The sequence below is a fragment of the Callorhinus ursinus genome, unplaced genomic scaffold, assembly GCF_003265705.2.
Source record: "Callorhinus ursinus isolate GAN/ISIS: 27379988/994484 unplaced genomic scaffold, GSC_fseal_2.0 scaffold88, whole genome shotgun sequence".
NCBI lineage: Eukaryota > Metazoa > Chordata > Mammalia > Carnivora > Otariidae > Callorhinus > Callorhinus ursinus.
Window position 1 is genome coordinate 2,226,302 of NW_027397150.1, and position 23,904 is coordinate 2,250,205.

Genomic DNA, 23,904 nt, shown 5'->3' on the forward strand with positions numbered 1-23,904 from the left:
TCATATTCAGATATAAAGTTGAGCTAACTACCAAAGTACCAGGTATCAATGAACATAACTAAGGAAGACACTAAACCAGGACCAGAAATGTAAGCACACACTCCCATCCAGAAAACCTCCCAAAAAGTGCAAAATTATGATGAGGTCACTTGGCTTTTTTTAAACACTTTAACATTTAAAAATTTTTTTATAATCTACCCCCAAGCCAACCAGTTACTATTCCTTTTTTACTGAAAAAAATTTAATTTTCTTTTGTAAATTACAAAAGGTAACACCATTTCCTGTGACAAATTCAAACAACTGGAAAGTATGATTGTCCAAACAAGAATGCAAGCTCCCTCAAGGCGGGGTCCTTGTCCACCATGCTCAACACTATACCCCTAGCATCTAAAACAGCCGCTAACACTTAGGAGATGCTCAACAAGTATGTGCAGAAATGAGAAAAGGTAAACGACATGAAACCTGAAAGTGAAACGTGAAAGTATCCCAATACTTTCACTGTCATCTGTTGAATTATCTATAAATAAAATACATGTACACAAGGGAGTTTGAGTGTCACACAAAAATTAGATCATACCATAAATACCACTCTTTAACTAACTTTTCCCCCTTACAGAGTTCAGTGTTTTAAACTTCCACATTTCCAGCTCCAAACTATCCTGACTCCTTTACAGTCCTCCACCAAACTCCAGAACTGTGAATCCTTAAAGACCTGCAGGGTTTCTAGACTCTGGCTATCTGTGGCTCCCTGTGGTAACACTGCACACCGAGCTAGCTAATTCCTTTATTTAATGCATTTATTGAAATACAATTCAAATCCCCCAAAAATTTATCCACTAAAAAACACAGAATTCAATGTTTTTAGTACTTTCAGAGCTGTGCAACCATCACCACCACCAATTTTAGAACATTGTATCACACTCCCCCAAAACTATACCCAATAGCTGCGACTCCCCATTTCCTTCCAACCCCTCCAACCTCAGACAACCACTCATCTACTGTCTGTCTTTACTGATCTGCCTATCTGGACATTTCATATAAATGGAAAATAGTCCTTTTTAAAGTTTTAATGATTTGGGGAATAAATCTTTTTTCTCAAATGTCACCTAGTCTTTCCTTTCTTAAACAGATTATAAGGAACCCAAGTTAACCATTCTTGATAGTCGATGGTCATCAATATAAGTGACAAATACTTTACTAAAAATATTATATGAAGTGATATCCCTAGGAGCCTTTGAGGTCTATCACGTGGTTTGAGCTTCCACAAGCCGCCCCTAGGATGCAGTGCGAAAATCTAAAAAAACAGAAAGAACGGTCCTTCCTACAATTCTAAGGTCTCTTTTCTCTGTGGGCAGCCATCACTTGTCACGCCTGTCACCTAAGTTATGCTGTGTGATGTAAAACAGAACTTTCTGAGCTAGCTTCTGAAAAAATTATCTTTTTTATGAAGTAAATTTCACTGGTTTGATTGGATACACATGCTTAATGAAAACCTGTGGAAGTAAAGAGAAATTTTTTATTTTTTATTTTATAGGTTCAAAGCCTCTGGCTCCAGTTCTGCTTTTATCAGTCAAGCTTCTTCAAAGAGTTGCCTATATTCTGCTGCCTCCCTTTATATTAAGGTGCTAGGATCACTAACATCTTCCTAATTAAGCAATCCAAAGGTTACCTGATCCTTATATATTCCAACCAGTTTCTCTTTCCCCAAATTCTCTCCTTCCTTGGCATCCAATAGGCTTCTGCTTCTTCCCCTTGGTTCATCTCCAACCTCTAAAATCATTCTTTCCTATATTAACTCTCATTCAACATAATCCCAGAGGGACACCTTCTACCACCTCTGCTTTGGCTCCCTCCTTCATGAGGACAACTCCCAAATATGACTCCAGTGCAGACACATCTCCACAAACTGCCCCTTAGGTACCTCAGACTCATCAGTATCAAGATGGTCTTCATTACCCGTCTGCTGTGGACTGAATGTCTGTGTTCTCCCCCCAGTTTATACGTCGAAATCCTAATGCCCAATGTGAAAGCATTAGGAGGCGGGGCCTTTGAGGGGTGCTTAGGTCATGAGGGTAGAGCCCTCCTGAACGGGATTAGTGTCCCTATAAGAGAGACTCCAGAAATCCCTCACCCCTCCACCATTTGAAGACACCCAGAGAGAAGGCAGCCATCTACAGCCTAGAAGAGGAACCTCACCAGAAGCTGACTAATCTTGCGCTTGCAGCCTCCAAAACTGGGAGAAGTTTCTGTTGTATATAAGCCACCCCGGCTGTGATGGTATTTTGTTATAGTAGCGCCAACAGACCAAGACACCACCCTCCCCCAGCACTCCAGAAAACTTGCACCTCCTCATTTTTCCTTTCCCCGCGAATGGCACCCAGTGACCTAGGCTAAAAGCCTGCAGTAAATGGCATCTCATTTGTTTCCCCTTACCGTCCCTCCAGCAGACTCACTGATGCCCTTCCTTAAGCTCTCAATTCCATCTCTGTCTCCATTCTGAAATTCTACCGCCTGAGGTCAGGCTCTGCCCACTACCACCCGGGCTTTTGCAACAGTCTCCTAACGGGCATCTCTACATCCAGGCTTGCCCGCTTTAGCCAGTCCTTTCTCTAGACTACCACCCAAGGAATCTTTAAAAAAAAAAGTGAACCTGATGTCACTCCTCTACGTAAACCCTCGTAACGGTTCCTTGTTATCTGTATGATGACATCCACACTTCTGAGCACTGCAAATAAGTCCTCCAGGATCCGGCCCCTCTCATCTTCTGGCTCTTCTCTCACCTTCTCTCCAGAGTTTATTCACGTAAAACTAATTACATTTCTCAGATGTATCCAGCTGTGTCATGCCTTTCTGCCTCTGACTTGGACTGTCCTTCCTGCTTTCACTTTGGTTATCTCTCTATTGTATCACTCAACAAACTGTACATGCTATTATTTGGGGTGTATATGTATCTCCTCCATTAAAATCAAAGCTCCTTGAGAACAGAGATCATTTCTTATTTATTTTTGAATTCCCAAAAAAATAAAAGTGTCTGATGCTATCACTGTAAGTATTCAATAAACGTTTGCTGGATAAGTGCCCCTGATAACATCAGAAGCCTGAGCTCTGTATGAATGCAATGTTCTGTTTTTAGTCCTTTCCACAACTGCCAAACCCCAAATCCTATCCTTTACTCCTAATCATAAGAGACCCTCTTTATACCTTAATCTTATAGTCATCTCCTCCAGAGACAAACAATGGCTGCTGCTTATGGAAGTCAATGCCTCGCACTGGACCTGGGGAGAAAAGCAGGCAGTATACGTTAAAGAGAGCCGTACTTCCTCATCTCTGAGGTGATTCTTATTCAGGATCCAGCCCATCCTTGTTCTCTAACCCTAAAGAAAGCTTAAACTCCTCCAGAAGACAATAAATACTTATATCTCTTTAATTTCCTCCTAGAAATTGTTATCTTACCATCATGTTCATCAAACTTGTCAATAAGGGTACACATCCGATAGTCCCATAACTGGATGACCCCATTGTGTAAACTGGTCAGGATCCAGGGTCTTTTGGGGTGAAAACTGAGCCCTAGGGAGAAAAAACAAACAAACAGGGAATGATCCAATGAGCTAAGCATGGCCCACAATGGCACCCCGTCAATTCGGACAGGAAAAACAAAGAGCTAAGTTAACCCTAGGTTCATACACTCATTCACTGAATGCCAGACATTATGAATTTTATGCTGTTAGGTGCTGGATTTTGCTACATTGCTTTAAATACTGCTAGACTTTGTTTTAGGATATTGTGAGGTTACTTGTTTTGAAGCTTGCTTTTGCTTTTGTTAGTGTGGGTCCACAACAGCCTTTAGTCTAGATCTAATTTGGCATCACTATTAAGGCAAGACCACCTGAGGTCTCTAGATGATGCCCTGCGGTATTAGGAGGCCTTCGATTCTGGCTAGCAGGAACACAAAACTATTCCCAGCTCTAAGTGAGCTCCAGGGATTATTCTGCCTTCTCTCTAGAGGTTCTTTCCCAGGCTCTAGGTCATTTCCTCACATGCATATGCAGACTAGGACTCAGACAAAGGCCTGACAGCATCCCCTGGAGAACTCCAGTGTTCCCTGTGCAGTTCTCTCTTTGGTATTTTGTCCAGCAAATTCTGTCTTCAGTGAGACCACAGGGCTCTTTCCCCTTCCCTATACCGCAGCCTGGAAACTCTCCAGGTAGTAAGCTGAAACAATCATAGGACTCACCTTATTTATTTCCCTGAATCACTCTCCTACACTGCCTGTCATCCAGGGTCTGAAAATTTTTGTTTCACACATCCTGTTTAGTTGTGCAGCTGTTTTAAGGTGGAAAGGTAACTCTGGTCTCTGTTACTCCATCATGACTGTAAATGGAAGTCCACAGAAGTAACAACTGCTAACAGTCTGGACTGTATCCTTTCAGAGTTGTCATGCAGATCATATCATTTTATGAAAATGGAAATATGTTATGCAAACTTCTTTTCTCGCTTAGCTATATACCATGGATCTCATTAGGTACATATAAACACAACCTCATTCTTCTTAACAACAGCAAAATACAAATATACCATATTTTAAAATTATTATAGCGATGGGCATTTAAGTTTTTTTCCCTGACTTTAATCTATCAGAAAATAGAGCTTAAAGAAAATACTTCTAGGGCGCCTGGGTGGCTCACTCAGTTAAGCGTCTGCCTTCAGCTCAGGTCATGACCCCAGGGTCCTGGGATGAAGTCCCACATCGGGCTCCTTGCTCAGCGGGGAGCCTGCTTCTCCCCCTGCCTCTGCCCCTGCTTGTGCTCTGTCTCTCTCTTTCCCTCTATCTCAAAAAAATAAAATCTTTTAAAAAAAGAAAATACTTCTACACATAATCTAGTCTATTTGCATTATTACCACTTTAGGCTAAAGATCTGGAAGTAGAATTGCTCAGGAATAGGGTATGTGTATTTAACATTTTCATAGATACTACCTGATTGCAAAAAGACTAGGGATATACAGTCTCCTTAGGTTTCTGAAGATAGCAGTTTTGCACACCGCGCCCAACACGGATGTTATTGGTTTTTTTTGTTTTACTAATCTAAAATTTTTTAAAAAGGATATTTAACTTTTAAAGATTCTTTTTTTTTTTTAACTTATCTGTCAGAGAGAGAGAGAGCACGCGCACAGAGGGAGAAGCAGGCTCCCCACTGAACAAGGACCCCCCCCCGGAAGTAGGATTCCACCCCAGCACCCTGGGATCCTGGTCCGAGCTGAAGGCAGACGCTTAGCCAACTGAGCCACCCAGGCGTCCTTTTTTATTTTATTTTTTTACATTTCTTTCATTATTAGTGAGTTGGAGAATATTTTCATTTATATACTGAACACTTACATTTCTTCTTCTAAGTTGTCTACTTTCCCATTAAAAGTTGTTTTTTTCCTTCGTGATATGTAGTAATACTCATTAACAGAGAGTAACTCGCATATATTCTAACATCTTTTCACCCACTTTCCTTCTCTACTGCCCTGTGAGAAATCAGGAGAAGGGAAAGTTCAAGGATCATGAAGACCCATTTCAGCCATCCGTAAGTTCCATCAAGACTCCCACAAGACTTAGAAACTGCTCAGAATCTATTCCCACATGAACAATGGCCTCCAATTTTTCAGCTACTGAGTGTACACCAGGCACTGTAATAAGCATTCTCATACACTATCTCATTCTAATTCTAAGGAAAAATGTTAATTATTTGCATTTTAGGGATGAGAAAGTAGAGATTGAGAAACCATAAGTAAGTCGCCCAAGATCATACACCTTGTTAGGGGATGTTTCAGGATTCCAAAGCAAAGCCCATGTGACTCCAAACACCAAGTTCCCAAACACCTTGTTCTAATGCACCTTGCTAAATATTCAAGGTACGTGTACATACAGTTTTCGAAGTCTCACGAGATCGTACTTCTCTGCCCTTCCCATTCTAACATTCTGAGACGACTACCGCTATTTCAATCATTTGCCCTCCACCTCCATCCACTCATACTCAAGCTTTGGAGTTGCCATATTTAGGAAATAAGAATGAAGATGCCCCGTTAAATCTGAACTTCAGATATAAAGCGAACAATACTTGAAACTTATTTCGTTGTTTATCTGAAATTCAAATTTAACTAGGCGTCCTGGATTTTACCTGGCAAGCTCACCAAGTTCAGACTTCAGTGGGGTTACGGGCCTCAGTGTCCTGTTTGCAGGTAGGAAATATAGCCCAATGGAGGCACTGGTCGTTGCTAACGTGCAGCCAACGCCCCCTCAAGAGAGGTGGCCAGTGCTCATTTCCGAAAATGCTAGACTTCGGTATGAATGGCACAGGTCGAGACTCGATCCCCAGGGCCACTCCCTACAACACGGTCATCAAAAAGCCAACGGGTCACACGGCCCCGGGACGGGAACAAAGTCGGGAGCAGTGGCCCCAGGAGCAGAGGGAACGGAAGGCACTGGGAGCTGGCCTACCGGGCCTCCTACGCCGCGGGAGCCGCCACAGGTCAGCCCCATCCCGAGGGCGCTGCGGAGAAGAGAACGCTGCAGACCCGCCGCCAGGCCGACCCGCCCTCCTCCCCTCTTCCTCCGGGCTCGCTCGGTGGGCCCCACTCGGCCTCTCTCGCCCCCCGCGACAGCGCCGCGCCGACACCCAGACCCCGAGCTCCCCCTGGTTTTCTCCACTACCTTTGACCCGCGCGCTCTTGGTCTCGAATTTGGTTAGCATCCTTCAGGCCTGGGGCTCCGAGGTAGCGATCCGAGCCCCGCCACTCCCTGCCGCCCTTCGGCTCCCTCCACGTCAGCGCCGCTCCAGGGCACCTCCCGGAAGCTCCCCGGACACGAACTTCCGGTCCCAGGCGCCCTGGACCACAGAGACGGCACCGGTGTTGGCCTAGAGAAGCCACTGCCGGACAGGAGGGGAGGGGTAGCTTCCGCTCAGCCGAGAAGCAAGATGGCCACGGCTGGGGGCAGCTCTGTGGCGGACCCGGGGAGTCGGAGACTTCTTCGCCTTGTGTCTTTCTGCGTCCTGCTGGCAGGTGAGGCCTTCCCCGCCCGTGAGCTCCGGCGTGTCAGGGGAACCGTCCGGGTCGGCCGGGCCGCGGGCGCCGCCGTCCCCCTTCTGGTCCCCTCTGCCCCTGGGTCCCCGCACGCTGTAAATCCTCTTTCTCTTTCGTTCCCGCGACAGAAGTTCCCCCTTTTGCCTGGACTTGACTTGAGGGTCCCTTCTCCCCCGCGACACATCGTGTCTCCCCGTTTCCTCCTCCGGGCCTCTTCCTGGACTTCCAGCCCGGCCCGCCCACTTTGTCCGGCCGCCTCGTTTTCCCCGCGGCCCCAGCCCCCGCACCCGCTTGTCCGAAAAGACAGCTGTCAGTTCCACTTGCCGGTGCGTGTGGACTGTTGAGGATGAAAGCGGCCTCGTTCTGTGGGCGCAGTGGGGCGCTTCAGAGAGGAGATTCCTCGTTCCTTCCTCTGTTGATTCCCCCATAAACCCGCGTCCCTGTGCTTTGCCTCAGTTTGTCTTATCAGTGAAGGGAGACAAAGGTGGGCTCTGGGTACTCGTAACTGTTTAGACCGTGAAATAATGATTCAAGGAACTCGAGGCACTGACAGTGCACAGAAATGTTTGCTTACATGCATTTATGTCCTGGTATAGATCTTTCTAGTCGGTCAAGCCCTAAAATGCAAACATGCCTAGGTATAAGTATGACCAGTCCTTTCCCCAAATTCATGTTGTCTTTAAAGATTCCCAACAGAGAAACTACAGTCGCGCCACACTGTGGTCACACACAAATGACCTATGGATGTTAGATTAACTGACCGATCTGGGGCAAAAGGTTTCTCGCGGTTCTGTTCAGATTCCTGTACAAACGTCTCAAAGACTTTTTATTGCAATCTCCATTCTTAGACTAGCACCCTTTTATTAAGTAGGTAGGTATATACATAAAAGGTAGGAAGCAGAAGTGTGCTCACCCATGCAGCCAGGAGCAGGTACATCTGAGGTTACATGCTTTTCCTTTAGGAAGTGAAGTTTTCTTTCTTTCAGTGTTGATGTAAGTTCCTCTAAGTGAAATTTGTAGTAACTCTCTGTGGCACCTAGCTGGGTGCATTCGTCCAATTCAGTAATGTGTCCAGGAAGTGAGGAGAATGGCCATTAGTCCCATCTTAGAAAGTATGATATACCCAAGCCATACGGCGAGGAAATGACTCCATAGTGCCAATGTCTCTCGATTTTTTCTAACACTTTTTATCTTCTGATCAGGTTTTTGCAGGGGGAATTCAGTGGAGAGGAAGATCTACATCTCCTTAAATAAAACAGCTCCTTGTGTCCGTTTGCTCAATGCCACTCATCAGATTGGCTGCCAGTGTGAGTTGAGGTTGGGATTTGTGTTTGTGGCCATTGATATTTCAGTCTGTGCCCTCAATATAAAGACCCAGGTTCTGCTTGGGAGTCTCAGCACACAAATTAGGCTGTGTGGGTAGGAGGTGATAGAGAACCATTTCTCAAACCAAGCGAGATAATTATAAATGCTGCATTCTCTCTTTTTTTTTTTTTTAAGATTTTATTTATTTATTTGACAGAGAGAGATACAACAAGAGAGGGAACACAAGCAGGGGGAGTGGGAGAGGGAGAAGCAGACTCCTCGCCAAGCAGGGAGCCCGATGTGGGACTCGATCCCAGGACCCTGGGATCATGACCTGAGCCGAAGGCAGACGCTTAACAACTGAGCCACTCAGGCGCCCCTAAATGCTGCATTCTTAAGCTTCTTCTAATGCATCTTCTTTAACCACCACAACAGCCCCATGGAGTAGATTCTCTTATTATCTGTTTTACAAATGACAAAACTGAGACTGAAGAAGTTGAGTAACTTTTCCAAGATCCTCATGCTATTAAGTGATGAAGCTAGGAATCGAGCCACATGGTCCAAGTTCTAAGCCTGGGACTTTTTTTTTTTTTTTTTAAGATTTTATTTATTTATTTGACAGAGAAAGAGACACAGCGAGGGAGGGAACACAAGCAGGGGGAGTGGGAGAGGGAGAAGCAGGTTTCTCGCGGAGCAGGGAGCCTGATGCGGGGCTCAATCCCAGGACCCTGGGACCATGACCTGAGCCGAAGGCAGATCCTTAACGACTGAGCCACCCAGGCGCCCCCTAAGCCTGGACTCTTAACCATCCAGTAGTTTAAGTAGAAAACAACTGTTTTGTAGGGAGAAGGAAGCCTCGTATTCTGTGGAGCCCACCATCACTTGCACTCTGAACAATCTTTTTGGAACCGAAATGGGCTTCGTTAAGGCAGTGAACTATTTGAAGAGAAGGCATATGGGAAAGCCAAACAGTTGCAGGAAGAATTAGTAAAGCATTTGGATTTGTCTTTATGCTTTGTAAATGTGTTCCAAAACAGCGTACCAGGACAGAATGGTTATAAAACCATGCAAGGGGAGAAAGCAGCGATGTGAAGACTGAACCCCAGTTCCTCTGCTGCTTCACCTGCTGTCTTCAGATTTCGTTCTTCTGTGAATAGTTCTGTCAATGCAGTTGGGCAGTAAGCAGGAAACTTAGAGTCAGATCTTGGCTTCTTCTTTTTTTAAATTTTATTTAAAGAGAGAGAGAGAGTGTGTGTGCGCACGAGTTGGGGGGCAGGGAGAGGGAGGGAGGGGCTGAGCGAGAGGGGTGGCAGACTCCCCGCTGAGCAGGGAGCCTGGTGCAGGGCTTGATCCCAGGACCCTGAGACCATGACCTCACCCGAAGGCAGATGATTGACTGACTGAGCCACCCAGGTGCTCCAGATCTTTGTTTCTTCATCATCAAATTGGTCACGTCTGAATTTCAGTTTACACCTCTAAAAATGGCTAGAATAGGGGTGCACAAAGCTGAAAGTCAAGCTACCTTCTATAGACTCTTATTGATGATGCTGAGTGAGCAGCATAGTCTCAGGAGTACTGTGGGATTGCCTGAAACCTTCCAGATTGGCAGGAGGACACACACACCGGCAAGTGAAGGGCTTGCTCAAGGTGGTAGGTACTCCTTTTCCACCCATCCTTCCCTGAGCTATACTCTGTGTTAATTGTGCCATGTTCTTGCTTCAGGAAGTTCTGGAGGTAGGTTAACTGGCTCCAAACAGTTCCAAATAAAATTTGCAGACTTAGTTCTTAAACTGAGTTTGTAGGTAGAAGAGAGCCAGGTCCAGTGTGGGCTGAGATCAGACTGCTGCTGTTGCTGGGACTCCACTCTAGTGCCAGAAGGCCAAGGCCCCCATCCTCCTGGAAGTGTGTGCTCTCAGATACCCTCTTTGGGAATGAGTCATTCTGCTTCATGTTCTTAGAGCAGCTCTGTGGGAAGCAAAGCAATAGCCTGTAGAAATAAGCCAAGTGCGAGTGCAGAGAAACGAGAGGAGAGGGGTTGGACTCTGACCACTTCCTCGTGAAAAGCTTGGCTCCTTTTCTACTTATCTCTAAGTCTTACTTCATATTTGTCCGTGCTGAGCAAGCTACCCCCTCTTTAATTGGGATTGCTAGCATGATAAACTTAAGGAGAAAAAGATGTAGGTTTGAGTCTCTGCTTCTATTGGCCCCTTTTAGTTTTTTATTTTTTTTAAGATTTTATTTTTAAGCAAGAGATCAAGAGTCACACACTCAAGCGACTGAGCCAGCCAGGCGCCCCATTGGCCCCTTTTAAAGTGCTCAAAGGGGGCTATGTGTAGGTTTCTTGCCTTTCCTTCCTTCCTTTCCTTTTTTAATCTGTCTCCAAAATATGAGGTGAATAAGGGTGAAAGTGTTTCTCCTCATTGAAGACCCAGAGAAAGTGAGCAAGCTACTCCAGACTACACAGTCACCAGTTGGAATCCAGATTAGAATCTGGGTGTTTTATTCCAGTGTCCTGGCTTGGCTTCTCCCTGTGCTCCTTGGAGCTGCAGTGAATCATGTTCTGTTCCCCAGAAAAGCTTTTCCTTTTTCTTTGTTTTATGTGGCAAGGACTACTGCCTTTCACTGGACTGAGAACTGCCATTGGTAGCTAGATCTTTATTAAAGTTATTCCAGATTCTGATATTCCTCTAAAGTTTATTATTATCACCATCACCATGAACTTATTACTTAGTATAAGACATAGCTGAAGGTTGGGGACTTGCTTCTATGTCCAGATTTTACCAAATCCCATGGAAGAAACTTTCTACTTGGCTGGCAGTCAGAATGTGCTTAAGGTTTTGCACAAGTTAGAAATATTTCACTGACATGGGCGCCTGGGTGGCTCAGTTGGTTAAGCGACTGCCTTCGGCTCAGGTCATGATCCCGGAGTCCTGGGATCGAGTCCCACATCGGGTTCCCGGCTCAGCGGGGAGCCTGCTTCTCCCTCTGACCCTCTCCCCTCTCATGCTGTTTCTCTCTCTCCCTCTTTCTCAAATAAATAAATAAAATCTTTAAAAAAATATATATTTCACTGACTTGACCTAGAACCCTAATTCTCATGACTGGCTATGTATAATAAAGAACCATATGAAGGGGGCACCTGGATGGCACAGTTGGTTAAGCGTCCAACTCTTGATTTTGCCTCAGGTTGTGATCTCAGGGTCATGAGATCAAGTCCCATGTCCGAGCCCAGCGCAGAGTCTGCTTGAGGGTCTCTCCCTCTGCCCCTCCCACTCATGCACGTGCTCTCTCTCTCTCTCTCTCTGTGTCTCTCTAAAATAAATCTTAAAACAAAAACAAACCATATGTGGCAAGTTTGGAAAGTACACATACCTGGCCTCACCTTTAGAGACTTTAATTTAGTAGATCTGAAATAAGGCCCAAGTATCTGTATTTTTTAAAACTCCAGAGGGATGCACAACCAGGGTCAAGAACTACTACCCTAAAACAGTATACGAATAACACATCCAATTTTCCCTGGGGAGAAGGCTCATGGGGAGACCGTAGGATGTCTCTACATGGATCACTAGGGACTTGACGGGCATTTGGGATGATGAACTGTCCCTCCTCTACTGCAGTGCTTCCCAATCTTTGTCATTCATGAGACACACAGAAAATGTTAGTTGTGTGGCATCCTAGCATATATTGAAATGGATGATATTTGCAGGGCATCCTGGGGTAATGGATGAGTTTGCTCGTAGCTGGGAGTGACCAGCCTAGGGTCTTTGGAAACCCTAGGTCCCCAGAAATGAGGGGGGGTGAATGTCAGCTCATTGTTAATCCAGCAAGGCCCATCAGTTGGGAAGCTGTCTTCTAGAGACCCAAGGTTCTTGATTAACCTTACCTAAAACTGGCTAAAAGCAAGTAAACTCATTCCCAAGTCGGGCATAGGAGTGGAGACCCAGGAATTCTCCTAAACCCGAGGGAGTCTGCACATGTGTTCTCACAAAGGAAGATTTAGTGCTAGAACTCTGAGCTAGAGATCTAGAACCAGCCGTTTTCTGGAGAAAATACAGGTTTGAAAACTGCTGTCTGCTGTTCTGGGAATTTGCATGTATGGCCAATGGGGTTGAGGCAGGAGGGCAAGGAAGTGACCGTAAACCCCTCTGAGGTTTAATGACTAAGGCCTCTAGTGAGGAGGCTTGCTGGGCTCCCTTGTTCTCCGGTCAGGCCCACCAGCTGGTGGCCTTCAGGTGGAGCCGGCGACTCAGCCTTCAGTTCAAGTCTAAGCCTGGAGCTGGCAGCATTCACCCAATGTCCTGTGCCATGTTTGGGGGATAAAGGATCTGCAGAATCAGTGAGGCAAACTCAGAATTGTCAACTGTGGGAGGTCTTTGTTTTTGTTTTTTAAAGATTTTATTTATTTATTGGACAGAGAGATAGCACAAGTAAGCGTACAGGCCGGCAGAGGGTGAGGGAGAAGCAGGCTCCCCGCTGAGCAGGGAGCCGGATGTGGGGCTCGATCCCGGGACCCTGGGATCAGGACCCGAGCCGAAGGCAGCTGCTTAACCCACAAGAGCCACCCAGGTGCCCCAACTGTGGGAGCTTTAATGTGACCCCCTCTGTCCCGGCAGCTTCCGTCAGTGGGGACACAGGAGTCATCCACGTAGTGGAGAAGGAAGAGGACCTGCAGTGGGTGTTGGCTGATGGCCCCAACCCCCCTTATGTGGTTCTGCTGGAGGGCACGCTCTTCACCAGGTGAGGGCTGTGTGTGTCTGCTGGGAAACCACAGCCAGAGAGGGGAAGGCTTGGGGGACTGCCCTCACACCTGTGAATAAAAAATGCCCTTGGCTGTTCTGGTCTGATCAGGGTTGGGGGTGGGAGTGAGTCTCAGAAGAAAACATGCACCATCAATGGAATCATCGTGGTGACCTCATAAATAGAGCTCCGGGAGGAAGGAGGGGCCCTGGGGTCCCTCAGGGACAGGGTAGATGAGATGAAGCCCTGAGCTCAGCCTGGGTCATCGTCCTCACTTAGGAGTTAGAGATGGAGAAGCAAGAAATGGGCCAACAGTCGTGGGGGGCTTTGTTCTAATTTTTAGAAGTATATAGTTGACACACTACATTAGTTTCAGGGGCATAGCAAGGAGTCAACAGGTCGGGTTCCATTAGTTCCCCGTTTGTTTCCGTCCTTGGCAGGATATTGGGCCCCTAATAACCTTCCCGTCTTCCTTCCTGGCCTGCCCTCCCTACTCCAGGAATCTGATGGAGAAGCTGAAGGGGAGAACCAGCCGCATTGCTGGCCTGGCCGTGTCCTTGGCCAAGCCCAGCCCCACCTCAGGCTTCTCTCCTAGTGTGCAGTGTCCCAATGATGGGTTTGGTAAGAGCCCCAGAGGATCGGGGGACCTCCTGTCACCCAGAGCTCACTGTTGCTTCGGCCTCGTGTCTTTGAAGGGGTCGGGGGGATGCGTCAGTCTGTGTATCTGTCTGTGTGTAGGGGGAGCAGCCGACTCCCAAGTAGCAGATCGTGTTTTTTGTGTCTTTGTGCCGTTCAACCCTTCCGTCTGCTGCTTCCCCTTCTTCCACTTCCCGTCACACGCTCGGATCCCTCATCAGCCAGCCTCAGGCTCCCTGCTACCCCTGTCTGTTTTACTGTAGGTGGTGACAGGTTGATGCTTGCTTCTCTGAGTCACCCTTCCCTTTGGAACTCTTGGTCCTAACCCTGTCCTATCCCAGCCTCCCTCCCGCGCTCGGTCCCTAAATGCTTAGTGTCCCAACAGTCTGTCCCCCATCCACCCGTTCAGGCATCTACTCCAACTCCTACGGGCCAGAATTTGCTCACTGCAGAGAAATCCAGTGGAACCCCCTGGGTGATGGCTTGGCTTATGAAGACTTCAGTTTCCCCATCTTCCTTCTTGAAGATGAAAATGAAACGAAGGTCATCAAGCAGGTAATGACAGCCAGCTCCTAGCAACTCCAGTTGCAAAGAGAAGTTTTGGAGGCCCTCCGCCTGTTTGGAGGGACCTCATCTACCAGCGCGCCCCCTGAAAGACAGTTGCTCCAAGAAGAGCCAACACCTTTATTTTTCTCACGTTTCCCTTATTTTTCTCACGTTTCCCTTCCCATTTCTGTCCTGCCGGCTCTGACAGCATTGACGGATTTCAGGCTGGAAGAAAATATAAACGTTCTTTGATGTGAAATACGGTGTAGAGCCCTGGTTAGGAACGTCAGACGAGGAATTGAGAGATTCAGTGTAGAGACCCCTGACATTCTTTTTTAGTTCCAGTAAATCGCTAATTGTGGTCTAGCTTCTTTGTGTTGACATGCAGAGCGATTAAGAGATTTGTTCCGTAGTTACATGGTGAGTTGAGGTCTAAGTGGTCTTGAATTTGATTTTTGATCCTTGGTTCAGTGCTCTGTACATCAGATCACATTAAAAACTTGGGCCAGGCCCTTTGCGATGGGGTCGTCTTGTCCACCCCAACTAAGTCATTGAGCCTGTGGCTCCTTGCACCCCTTGGTGAGGTTTTCTCTTGGACCTTGGACACCCTGGGCCTGTACCAGGATAACTCTAGCTCAGGGACAGATGTGAGAGTGGCTTCCCGATGGGGCTGGGCCCTCTTTCTGGGAAGTCTGGGCGGGACTCCCCAAGAACTGCCTCAGTGCTTCCCTCTCCCTCCCTAGTGCTACCGCGATCACAACCTGAGTCCAAACGGCTCAGCGCCTGCCTTCCCGCTGTGCGCCATGCAGCTCTTCTCCCACATGCACGCCGTCATCAGCACTGTCACCTGCATGCGGCGCAGCTCCATCCAGAGCACCTTCAGCATCAACCCAGGTAGGACAGGTCCGAGGCTTGCCGGCTGTACTGGGGCACCGAGGAGTGTTGGAGGGACAACTACAGGCAGGGAGCGTGCGGTGGGAGAAGCGGAAACGATTCTGAACAATTGAGCCTGCTTGTCCCTGAAATGGACGGGGCAGAAAAACCAATGTAGAGCAGCAGAGACAGGAAATGATTACAGGGTCCACGGGGCAGTGGGCAGAGGAGTCTTCCAGGCGTTGTCTGGGGCTGTGCTCTCCCTTACTTCTGTTGCTCTCTCCGTGTGTCCTGCTCAGAAATCGTCTGTGACCCCCTGTCCGACTACAACGTATGGAGCATGCTTAAGCCTATAAATATATCTGGGACATTAGAGCCTGACGACAAGGTTGTGGTTGCTGCGACCCGGGTGAGTGTTGGCCCCTGATCAGGGTGGACGGGACTGGCATAGAACGGGCTGGCAGGCCTCTCGCGGGCATATCAGATTTCCAAGTTGCTATGATGGGGAGCCTCCGTGGAGAGGGGTCTGGGCTCTGGGGCTCCCCGGCTTAGCCATTATGCCAGGATATGAACATTCTCTTGGCTGGAATAGGTTTGGGGACCTGGGGCCTGGTCCTGATTGCTGTTTTCAAAGCCACCTCGCCTGCTTTTTCTGCTGTGCCCAGCTGGACAGTCGTTCCTTTTTCTGGAATGTGGCCCCAGGGGCTGAAAGTGCCGTGGCCTCCTTCGTTACCCAGCTGGCTGCTGCTGAAGCTTTGCAGAAGGCCCCTGATGTGGCCACCCTCCCCCGCAATGTCATGTTCGTCTTCTTCCAAGGGGTACGGGCTCTTTGGCTGGGGAGGGATGGGGGGCCGGCGGGCAGCATCAGTGTGGGCGTGGCTGTCGTTTGGGGAAGATCTGGGCACTTGACCTAAGTTGTTATTCAGCCGAGAGCTTCTGGATGTGCCTCCGTGTGTCTCCCCTGTGGAGTCACACATTTTCAGAAGCCTTTGCACCCTGACCTGGGATCGCTGTGCTGCCAGTGCCCTTGCTCCCCACTGATGCGATCTTTTGGAGGCATCCTTTTACTTTTATTCTCTGGAGCCTTTTACTGCCACTCCCACCCCAGGGCCCTGAGGCTCCTGCCTACCCCCCCCCCCCGCCCCGGGCACCACAGCCTGGCCCTGGAATCAGGGAATAGCAGCCGTGGCGGAGTCGGCAGTGGGGAGGGAGAGGCAAGGAGCGGGCACGTAGCAGCTGATGGGCGCCTCGGGCCTTTGCCGGGGCTGCTCCCCCCGTTTCTGGGCTCGAGAAGTCCTGTGATACACACGTGTGAGGGCTAGTCACAGCTGGGAGGCAGGGCGGGGAGGAGGCTGGAGTCACATGACTTCCTGAGCCGGTGGCAGTTGCGGCAACAGGAGGCTGTAGCCTTCGTGCTTTGAGCCATGGCGGTCCGGCCTCCGGGACGGAGCCCGCCCTGACCCTTGGGCATCTCTGCTCCCTTGCCCACCCATCTTCACCTTCAGGAAACTTTTGACTACATTGGCAGCTCAAGAATGGTCTACGACATGGAGAAGGGCAAGTTCCCTGTGCAGCTAGAGAACATTGAGTCGTTCGTGGAGCTGGGACAGGTGTGCAGCGCGGGCCCCCACCCCCTTCCCTCCTACTTCCTGCCGCCGCCTCCGTGTCCCGTTGCCCTCGCTCCTGGTGCCACCACCTCTCCCCTCGACTTTTCTCCGACCTTACGCCTTTCTCCCGGGTATGGGCCACAGTGGACACCGTTGATACGTGTTGCCTCTTCACCCTCCCCCAGGTGGCCTTAAGAAATTCACTAGAGCTTTGGATGCACACAGACCCCATGTCTCAGAAAAATGGGTCCGTACAGAATCAGGTAATATGAGCATCTTTCCTCCTCACTTGCTGTTTCAATGCTCAGAATACGGGCCCCCCGCCCCCCTTGCCCAGGCCTTAGCCCCGCACCGGCCCCCAGAGCCTGTGAGACAGGACCTCGGGTCAGGTGCCAGCTAAAGGACGAACAGCATGGCCGTTTCAGCTGCCCAGGAAGAACCACGAGCACAGCTCGGTTGTCTGGTTTCCCGGGACGGGTAGTTCGCTGACTCGGTGCCTAGCGGAGGACAGGGAAATGACTAGCTCCCTTTCTCTGTGCTGCCGCACTGACCCAGTTGTCCGGGCTGCCCTGCCCGGTTGCTGGCTGCGTCAGACTCTCTACCCAAGTTCTCTTCCATGTTCCTTACCACTTGTTCAAGACCCTCCCTCCTCTCAGGGCCCAGCTTTAGGCCTGTTTTTCTCATGAGGTGGTCTTCCTGCCATTCCATTTCAAACCCCTCCCCCTGCTCTGGGCTCCTGTGTGGCATCCGGTGCAGTTTTGTGGGAGCAGCTTGCTCCTCTAATTCTGCACAAGTAAGAAGTTGAGCATCTAGTGAGGATGAGACGGTGTGAGCTGCAGGACACTCAGCCGCGGTCCCCAAAGGCTTGAGGAATTGGGCTGCAGGAGGGCTGGGGGCAGCTCCCAAGCTGGGGACTTGAGGGAGAGGGCCTGGAAGAGACCTCCGGCTGCCCTGTGCCCAGCCACCCTGAGCTGACCCAGTCCCGCAGGTGGAGGTCCTGCTGAGCACGCTGGAGAGGAGCGGTGCTGGCGTCCCTGCTGTGGCCCTCCGGAGGCTGAACCAGTCCCAGCCCCTCCCACCGTCTTCCCTGCAGCGCTTTCTTCGGGCTCGGAACATCTCCGGCGTTGTTCTCGCGGACCACTCCACTGTCTTCCATAACCAGTAAGAGTCACCTAGACTGCATCCTGGTTCTGGGAGAAAATCTGTTCTGCAGTCTGGGGTCCGTGGAGGGGAGTGTCTTCTGTGTCAAGAAAGATCACCACTCTCCCCTGTCCCCACAGTACCCTCTCCAGATCTCAGGTCAATCTGTGCTCTTTGCTCAGTAGCCTGCTCACATCCAAGCCGGTCGCCTCATCTGACTTGGTGTCACCTTAGAGAACAGGCCGCGCGCAGCCTTCCCTGGCACAGAGCATCCTTACTTGGCCTGCCTCGCCCAGCTCTCCCGAGGCCTGGGTCCCCAGAGCCGCCAGCAGAGGGCAGCATCTCCGGCAGGAGCGCCCACGGCTGGAGGAACGGGAGCTGGCCGGTGGGGGGCCGCTCAGGGGTGCTGTGCTGCATGCAGACAGTACTTGTGCTCTGAAATGTAACCTGTTCCTGCCGTTGGGGTAAAAGTGTCCCCTACAGATGAAGGGACTCCAGAGAGAAGGGGTGAGGCCCTGCTAGTCACCTCTCTCCTGCTCCTGGGCACCCCAGACTGCCCCTAACTGAAGCCCTAGGCTAGCAGGGAACTTCTCGCTCGGGCTGGATTGCTAGGCCCCCCGCTTTCCTTCCCTCTGCCATGAGGCCAAATGGGTGTCTGAGTGAAAATACTCAAGCTCCAGTTCTCTGACCCCAGCCAAGGAGCACCTCTTCGTTTATTTCGGGCAGGGACACTTCCAGTGCCTCAGGTCAGCCCTCTCCTCCATGTCTGACTTCTGCACCACTTTGGGGTGAGGGATGGTCATCATTTGCACGCATCCAGCCTTGCTTCTGCGTGGGGCCAGCGTATATCGGTGCTGAAGGCTAGGAGCGCTCCTCTGGGCTTCTCAGATGTGCCTCCACGGGGCTCCCCAGGGAGCAGAGGGTGGTTGGACCCAGTGCAGTGTTGTGTGTCTGGGAGCAGACCCGTTCATCTCCCTCTGCCCCCAGCCACCCTCAGTGCTAACGTTTGTTGGAACCACCACACAAGGAGCTCTGGTGATGGCGGGCATGCTCCCTGAAAGTCCTCCCAGCCGTCCTGCGTGTCTCCTGCCCAAACAGTGGGGAGAGCGTCTCTTCCGTTTGAAGCTCTCCCGGGAAGGGAGACTCCTGCATTCTGATCTCATCTGCCTTTTCTCCCTTGTCTGTCAGAGAGGCCCTTGTATTTAACCACTCCTCTCCCATCTCCCGGCCCCCACACCATCTTCGGTGTGGGACCCTCGTGGTCTCTTCCTTCCCCCGGCCCCCCCCCAGAGGAGGAGAAGAGTTAGAGCCTCCTGCAGGAAGGGCCTGTGAGGGAGGCCGGGGCAGGGCGCGGGCCCAGTGTGGCCGAGGCTCACGCCGGCTCTCCTGGCAGCTACTACCAGAGCATTTACGACACTGCGGAGAACATTAACGTCAGCTACCCCGAGTGGCAGAGCCCTGAGGAGGACCTGAGCTTTGTGACCGACACTGCCAGGGTAGCAATCCCCTGGGCTGGGGCGGGGGGCGGGGAGCAGCGCAGGGAGCGCGGTGAAGCTGCTGGGAGGTGAGAAGAGGCGGGCCGTTCAGCCCCCTCCTCACTGCCGCAGGCCCTGGCAGGTGTGGCCACGGTGCTGGGACGAGCGCTGTACCAGCTCGCAGGGGGATCCAACTTCAGCGACAGCATCCAGGCCGATGCCCACACGGTAAGAACAGGTGGGCCCTGCCTCCTCGCCAGCCCTGTTCCCTTCGCAGCCTGCCCCGTCCTGTCACTTGTCTCTTCTCCCAAACCTGGGAGCCCGGCGTGCCAGCGAGGATACCGATGCCCCAGGGCACTCCCGGGTGGGCCTCCCCCGCGTCCTCGTGAGCTGGCCTCTGCCTCCCCGGCCCCGGGCCCACAGCAGGGTTTCCACGGAGAACTCTCCCTGGGCTCCGGGTCCCTAGGTTGTTGCTTCTCCCTGCCCTGATCCTAGGTTACCCGCCTGCTCTATGGGTTCCTGGTCAGAGCCAACAACTCCTGGTTCCAGTCTATCCTCAGGCAGGACCTGAGGTCCTACTTGGGTAAGCAGCTGCTGTGGGAGTGGTACCCTTGGCTTAGGCAAGGGATAGAGAAAGACCATCTCGGCTTAATCCGTTCTCTTTTTTCCTTCTCCTCTCCTCTTCTTCCCCCTGTTTCCCGTTCTTTCTCCTGATACGTGTGGGATCCATTCTCTTAACCTTCTTTTCTCTGGCTCCTGCCAACCTCGGGCTCTTCTTTGTTGCCTACCCGCACCCACCTTCCACCCTCCAAATCCTCCCCTCCCCCCCTACGGTCTCCACTCAGGTGACGGGCCCCTTCAGCATTACATCGCTGTCTCCAGCCCCACCAACACCACTTACGTGGTACAGTACGCCTTGGCGAATCTGACCGGCCAGCTGGTCGACCTTACCCGAGAGCAGTGCCAGGATCCAAGTAAAGTCCCCACTGAAAACAAGGATGTGAGTGGTAGTGGGTGTGGGAGAGCCCCAAGGGCCCCCTTCCCCTGGGGAAGTTGGAGAGGGTCCTAGGCCCAGTTGGACCCAAGAGGTTGGGATGGAGAGGCGGAGGGATGCAGCCCCTTGGACTGGAGTGTTGGAGACGCAGAAGCCCGGGTGAAAGCAGACCGTGTCCGGGGTGAGAGAGGACCGCCTCAGCCCCACACCGTGGCCCGTCTTCCCGTGCAGCTGTATGAGTACGTGTGGGTCCAGGGCCCTCTGAATTCCAGTGAGACGGACCGGCTGCCACGCTGTGTGCGTTCCACGGCACGACTGGCCCGGGCCCTGTCCCCCGCCTTTGAACTGAGGCAGTGGGGCTCTACTGAGTACTCCACGTGGACTGAGAGCCGCTGGAAAGACATCCGAGCCCGCATATTTCTGATAGCCAGCAGAGAGCTGGAGGTGAGCCTGGAGGGATGGGGCCAGAGATGGCCTTGCCCTCGCTCTGCTGCCCCTGCCCTCACACCCCTCCCATCTCCCCTTGGCCCCAGATGTGCCACAGAAAGCTTCTACAGCTCTGTCCCTTGTCAGCTGGCATGCCCTGTTAGGACGCCTATCTGCACTGAGAGTTTGAGTCTATGTGCACGCTGGAGATAGGCACCGATGGAGACCCAAGGAGGTGCTCCTCCGCCTGGGACCGCCCTCCCCCCCCCCCCCAGCTCCACTCCCAGCCAGCAGTCCCCCGCCCGCTGCTCCTGGGATGTGTGTGGGATCCACCGTTTATTGAGTACGTGTCACAAGTAGGTCAGTGATAGAATTGCCACCAGAGTCAAAAGTCATGGATCCTAACTTCAAGGTGCTTAAAGCCTTAAGTAAGACAAGGTGAAAGGAAGAACAGAGATCCTTTACTCCTCTTTCTAAATGGAGAGACTCGGTCTCCCAAGTGGGAAGGTGTTGCCTCCGGTTGCTCAGGACTCGGCGCTCGGAGCCAGCTCCAGAACTGTGATGAAACTGGGCTGAGTTCTGAGAGCACCTCTGCCCTTCCCTGCCCCGCTCCTGCAGTTCATCACCCTGACGGTGGGCTTCGGCACCCTCATCTTCTCTCTGGTCGTCACCTACTGCATCAACGCCAAGGCCGACGTCCTCTTCATTGCCCCCCGGGAGCCGGGAGCCGTGTCTTACTGAAGAGGCGCCCAGCTTTCCCCACCAGCTCTGCCGTTCATGTCCTCGACCGCGTGTCCCACGGGGACATAAACCACTAGTTTGTCACTGCGACCTCTCTGGGCCTGCTCAGACTGGAATTAATGTAAAGAAGTGGAACCGCCCAAGAGAGACGGGGAGAAGTCACCTGTCCTCTCCAGCTCCCCCTGCCCGTCTCCCCCTCCATGGTTCATCCTCACCCCTGCCAGATTCTGGGACGGGAAACAGAAGCTTCTTACTCCTGTTCGACTCCTAGCTGCGCCCCCTCACTTACCTTCTTCGGGGTCCCCCTTCTCTCCATCCTGCCCAGGACCGCCCTCCCCACCCCACCGCAGCCCGTACCGTACCCAGCCATTTCCCGTTTCCTGACCGGGAAGAAGGACAGGAAGGCCGGATGCCAGGGACAAACTACGAGGAAGCCCGGGGGAGCAGGCTGGGCCCTCTGGGGGCCATGCCCCCTGTCTCCCTCCTGCTGCCCTGTCCCCAGACGCTTAGCTGGCACAGCAGTGGGGCGGGCTGCTGGGCGGGTGTCCCACCTCCGGCCCACAGTGCTCAGTTGTAATTTTACTGAGCTGTAATGTCTATTTTTGTTTTCTTTTTTCCTTTGTGTGTGTGAGTCTGTGTGTGTATGTAAATATATAAATAGCAAGTTTCATTAAAACAGACTGTCCCACATGACTTGTTCATGTTCTTCCGCACCCTCGCGTTTGGTGACCCCCGACTGGAAGTCACAAAATTGTTACCTCACGTGCTCTGTCTGGGTCCCCGGGGGCCCGAGGAGTAAGGAAGGCTCTGTCAGAAACGGTGGAAGTCCCCCAAGCAGGGCTCCTGTGGAACCCCGGAGCTCTGGCTTCCCTCTTGTAAGAACCACGTTAGCATCGACAGGCGCGCCTTTGTCCACTCTGAGACACCGGCTAGGGTGCAGAAACGAAGGGAACCGGCCCCGACCCTGACCCCGAGGGGCTCACAGTTGGGGTGAGGGGAGGAACGGGGGCGAGCCAGTGTGGTCGCGTGCTGCGTATCTGGCGTGCTCTGATAGCACATGGAAGGATTCGGGGCGCTGGGGGTGGACCTGGAAAGGCTGCCCAGCGGAGGAGGCATCTGAGTTTTGGTCTGGAGTTCAGCCGTGGAAGCACGGAGCCATGAAGGCACAGGTCACACTGGGAAGGGCAAGTTATTCAGGGCGCAGCTGAGGAGGAGCCGAGGCTGGGGCCGGGTCATACGGGGCCTGGGGTGGCATGCTGAGGCATCGGGCCTTCTGCTCGTGGGCATTTTGTAGACCGAAACAAGAGTGGCTCTGGACTCTCCTAGAAACAGAACCTTGGCTCTTTGGAAATACTCTTAATTCCCTGGGTCCTTCCTGGGAGCAAAATTGCAGCATATGGCCGCACTGCTAAATGATGGTGGGGGGAGGGCGGCAGCGCGGGGGGAGGGGACGACACCTCAGGAGCGGCGCCTGAGGCCAGCCTTCTCCCCTCACTGCGGCCCTGAGGCCCCCCACCGCTGAGCTGGGGAAGGACCTGCTCCCAGTCCCCCCGGGGCTGGCCTGTTCGCCTCGCATCCTGCATCTCCCGCCCAGGGGCTGATTTTCCTTCAGGCTTCTCTCTGCCTGAGAGAAGGGGACACGTTTGGGGTTCTGGGATGTGGAAATGAGCCCTGCTCCCCACCCCCCACCCCCGCGCCCCTCCTGGCCCGCACGCTGTGCTGGCGGGAGGCGGGCGCAGCTGCCTCGTCGCTGGGCCGACTCTGCACGCCTCCCTTGGCCAACAGGGTCTCCCGGCGGACAGGGCAGTAAGCTCCCGCGGCCTGCTGGCAGCTTCGGGAAGCAGAGAAGTGGCTGGGTACCAGCGAGGGGGCTGAGCGGGGCGGGCACCGGTGCAAGACGTAGGGGCCCAGTCTCCTCAGCCTGGGGACGACTCCTCCACACCAGCTTGTGTTCCGCCTCCCTTGCCACCCCGACCCCACAACCCTCCCTCCCCCAAACACAAAAGCAAAAACGGGCTCTTTCCATGGCTCTTGGGGAGGCCAAGCTCCGTAGAAGGGGCGCAGACCCCCGGCCGGCCCCTTCTGGGGCCCCTTCTCTGAGACCTTGGTCTGGCTCCTCCCCAGGCACCCGCCGTACCCGGAGGCCTCACGGGACTGGCTGGCAACAGGTTAGGGACCACAGACCTCAACTCCTCAGCCTGCCTCCCCCACCCTTGCTTCGGGCCCTGCTCACCCCTGTGCCCCTGGGGATGCGTCGCTTCCCCTCCCTACTGCTACCCAGGCCGGGCTTGGATAGCTGACCACTCTGCCCCAGGACCCAGCCCGGCTCTGTGTCCTGCAGCCCCCTTGTGTCTCAGCA

General features: G+C 52.1%; 2 protein-coding genes across 3 annotated transcripts in view; one reads left to right on the forward strand and one right to left on the reverse strand.

Moving 5' to 3' along the window:
- Positions 1–6,850, reverse strand: part of COPA (COPI coat complex subunit alpha) — a 50,579-nt gene extending 43,729 nt beyond the window's left edge. For both annotated transcript variants that reach the window (XM_025860738.2, XM_025860737.2), the window contains exons 1-3: positions 6,695–6,850; positions 3,454–3,567; positions 3,202–3,275 (exon numbers count right to left, since the gene is read on the reverse strand). In XM_025860738.2, coding sequence (XP_025716523.1) covers positions 3,202–3,275; positions 3,454–3,567; positions 6,695–6,734 — 228 coding nt within the window. In that variant the 5' untranslated portion in view covers positions 6,735–6,850. The remainder of the gene's footprint in view (positions 1–3,201; positions 3,276–3,453; positions 3,568–6,694) is intronic.
- Positions 6,851–6,892: 42 nt separating this feature from the next.
- Positions 6,893–22,238, forward strand: NCSTN (nicastrin). Its single transcript, XM_025860739.2, has 17 exons — positions 6,893–7,044; positions 8,268–8,372; positions 12,984–13,107; positions 13,607–13,728; positions 14,153–14,298; positions 15,033–15,183; positions 15,462–15,571; positions 15,828–15,980; positions 16,668–16,772; positions 16,955–17,032; positions 17,758–17,930; positions 19,303–19,405; positions 19,517–19,612; positions 19,880–19,967; positions 20,230–20,384; positions 20,610–20,822; positions 21,423–22,238. The coding sequence occupies exons 1-17, from the start codon at positions 6,960–6,962 to the stop codon at positions 21,543–21,545; spliced, it is 2,130 nt and encodes a 709-aa protein (XP_025716524.1). The 5' UTR covers positions 6,893–6,959; the 3' UTR covers positions 21,546–22,238.
- The last annotated feature ends 1,666 nt before the right edge of the window (positions 22,239–23,904 follow it).

Coding starts and splice junctions, on each gene's coding strand:
- NCSTN (XM_025860739.2), top strand. CDS start 6,960: ATGGCCACGGCTGGGGGCAGCTCTGTGGCGGACCCGGGGAGTCGGAGA. Junction 8,373..12,983: donor TCATCAGATTGGCTGCCAGT/GTGAGTTGAGGT, acceptor CTGTCCCGGCAG/CTTCCGTCAGTGGGGACACA. Junction 19,406..19,516: donor TTGTGACCGACACTGCCAGG/GTAGCAATCCCC, acceptor TCACTGCCGCAG/GCCCTGGCAGGTGTGGCCAC.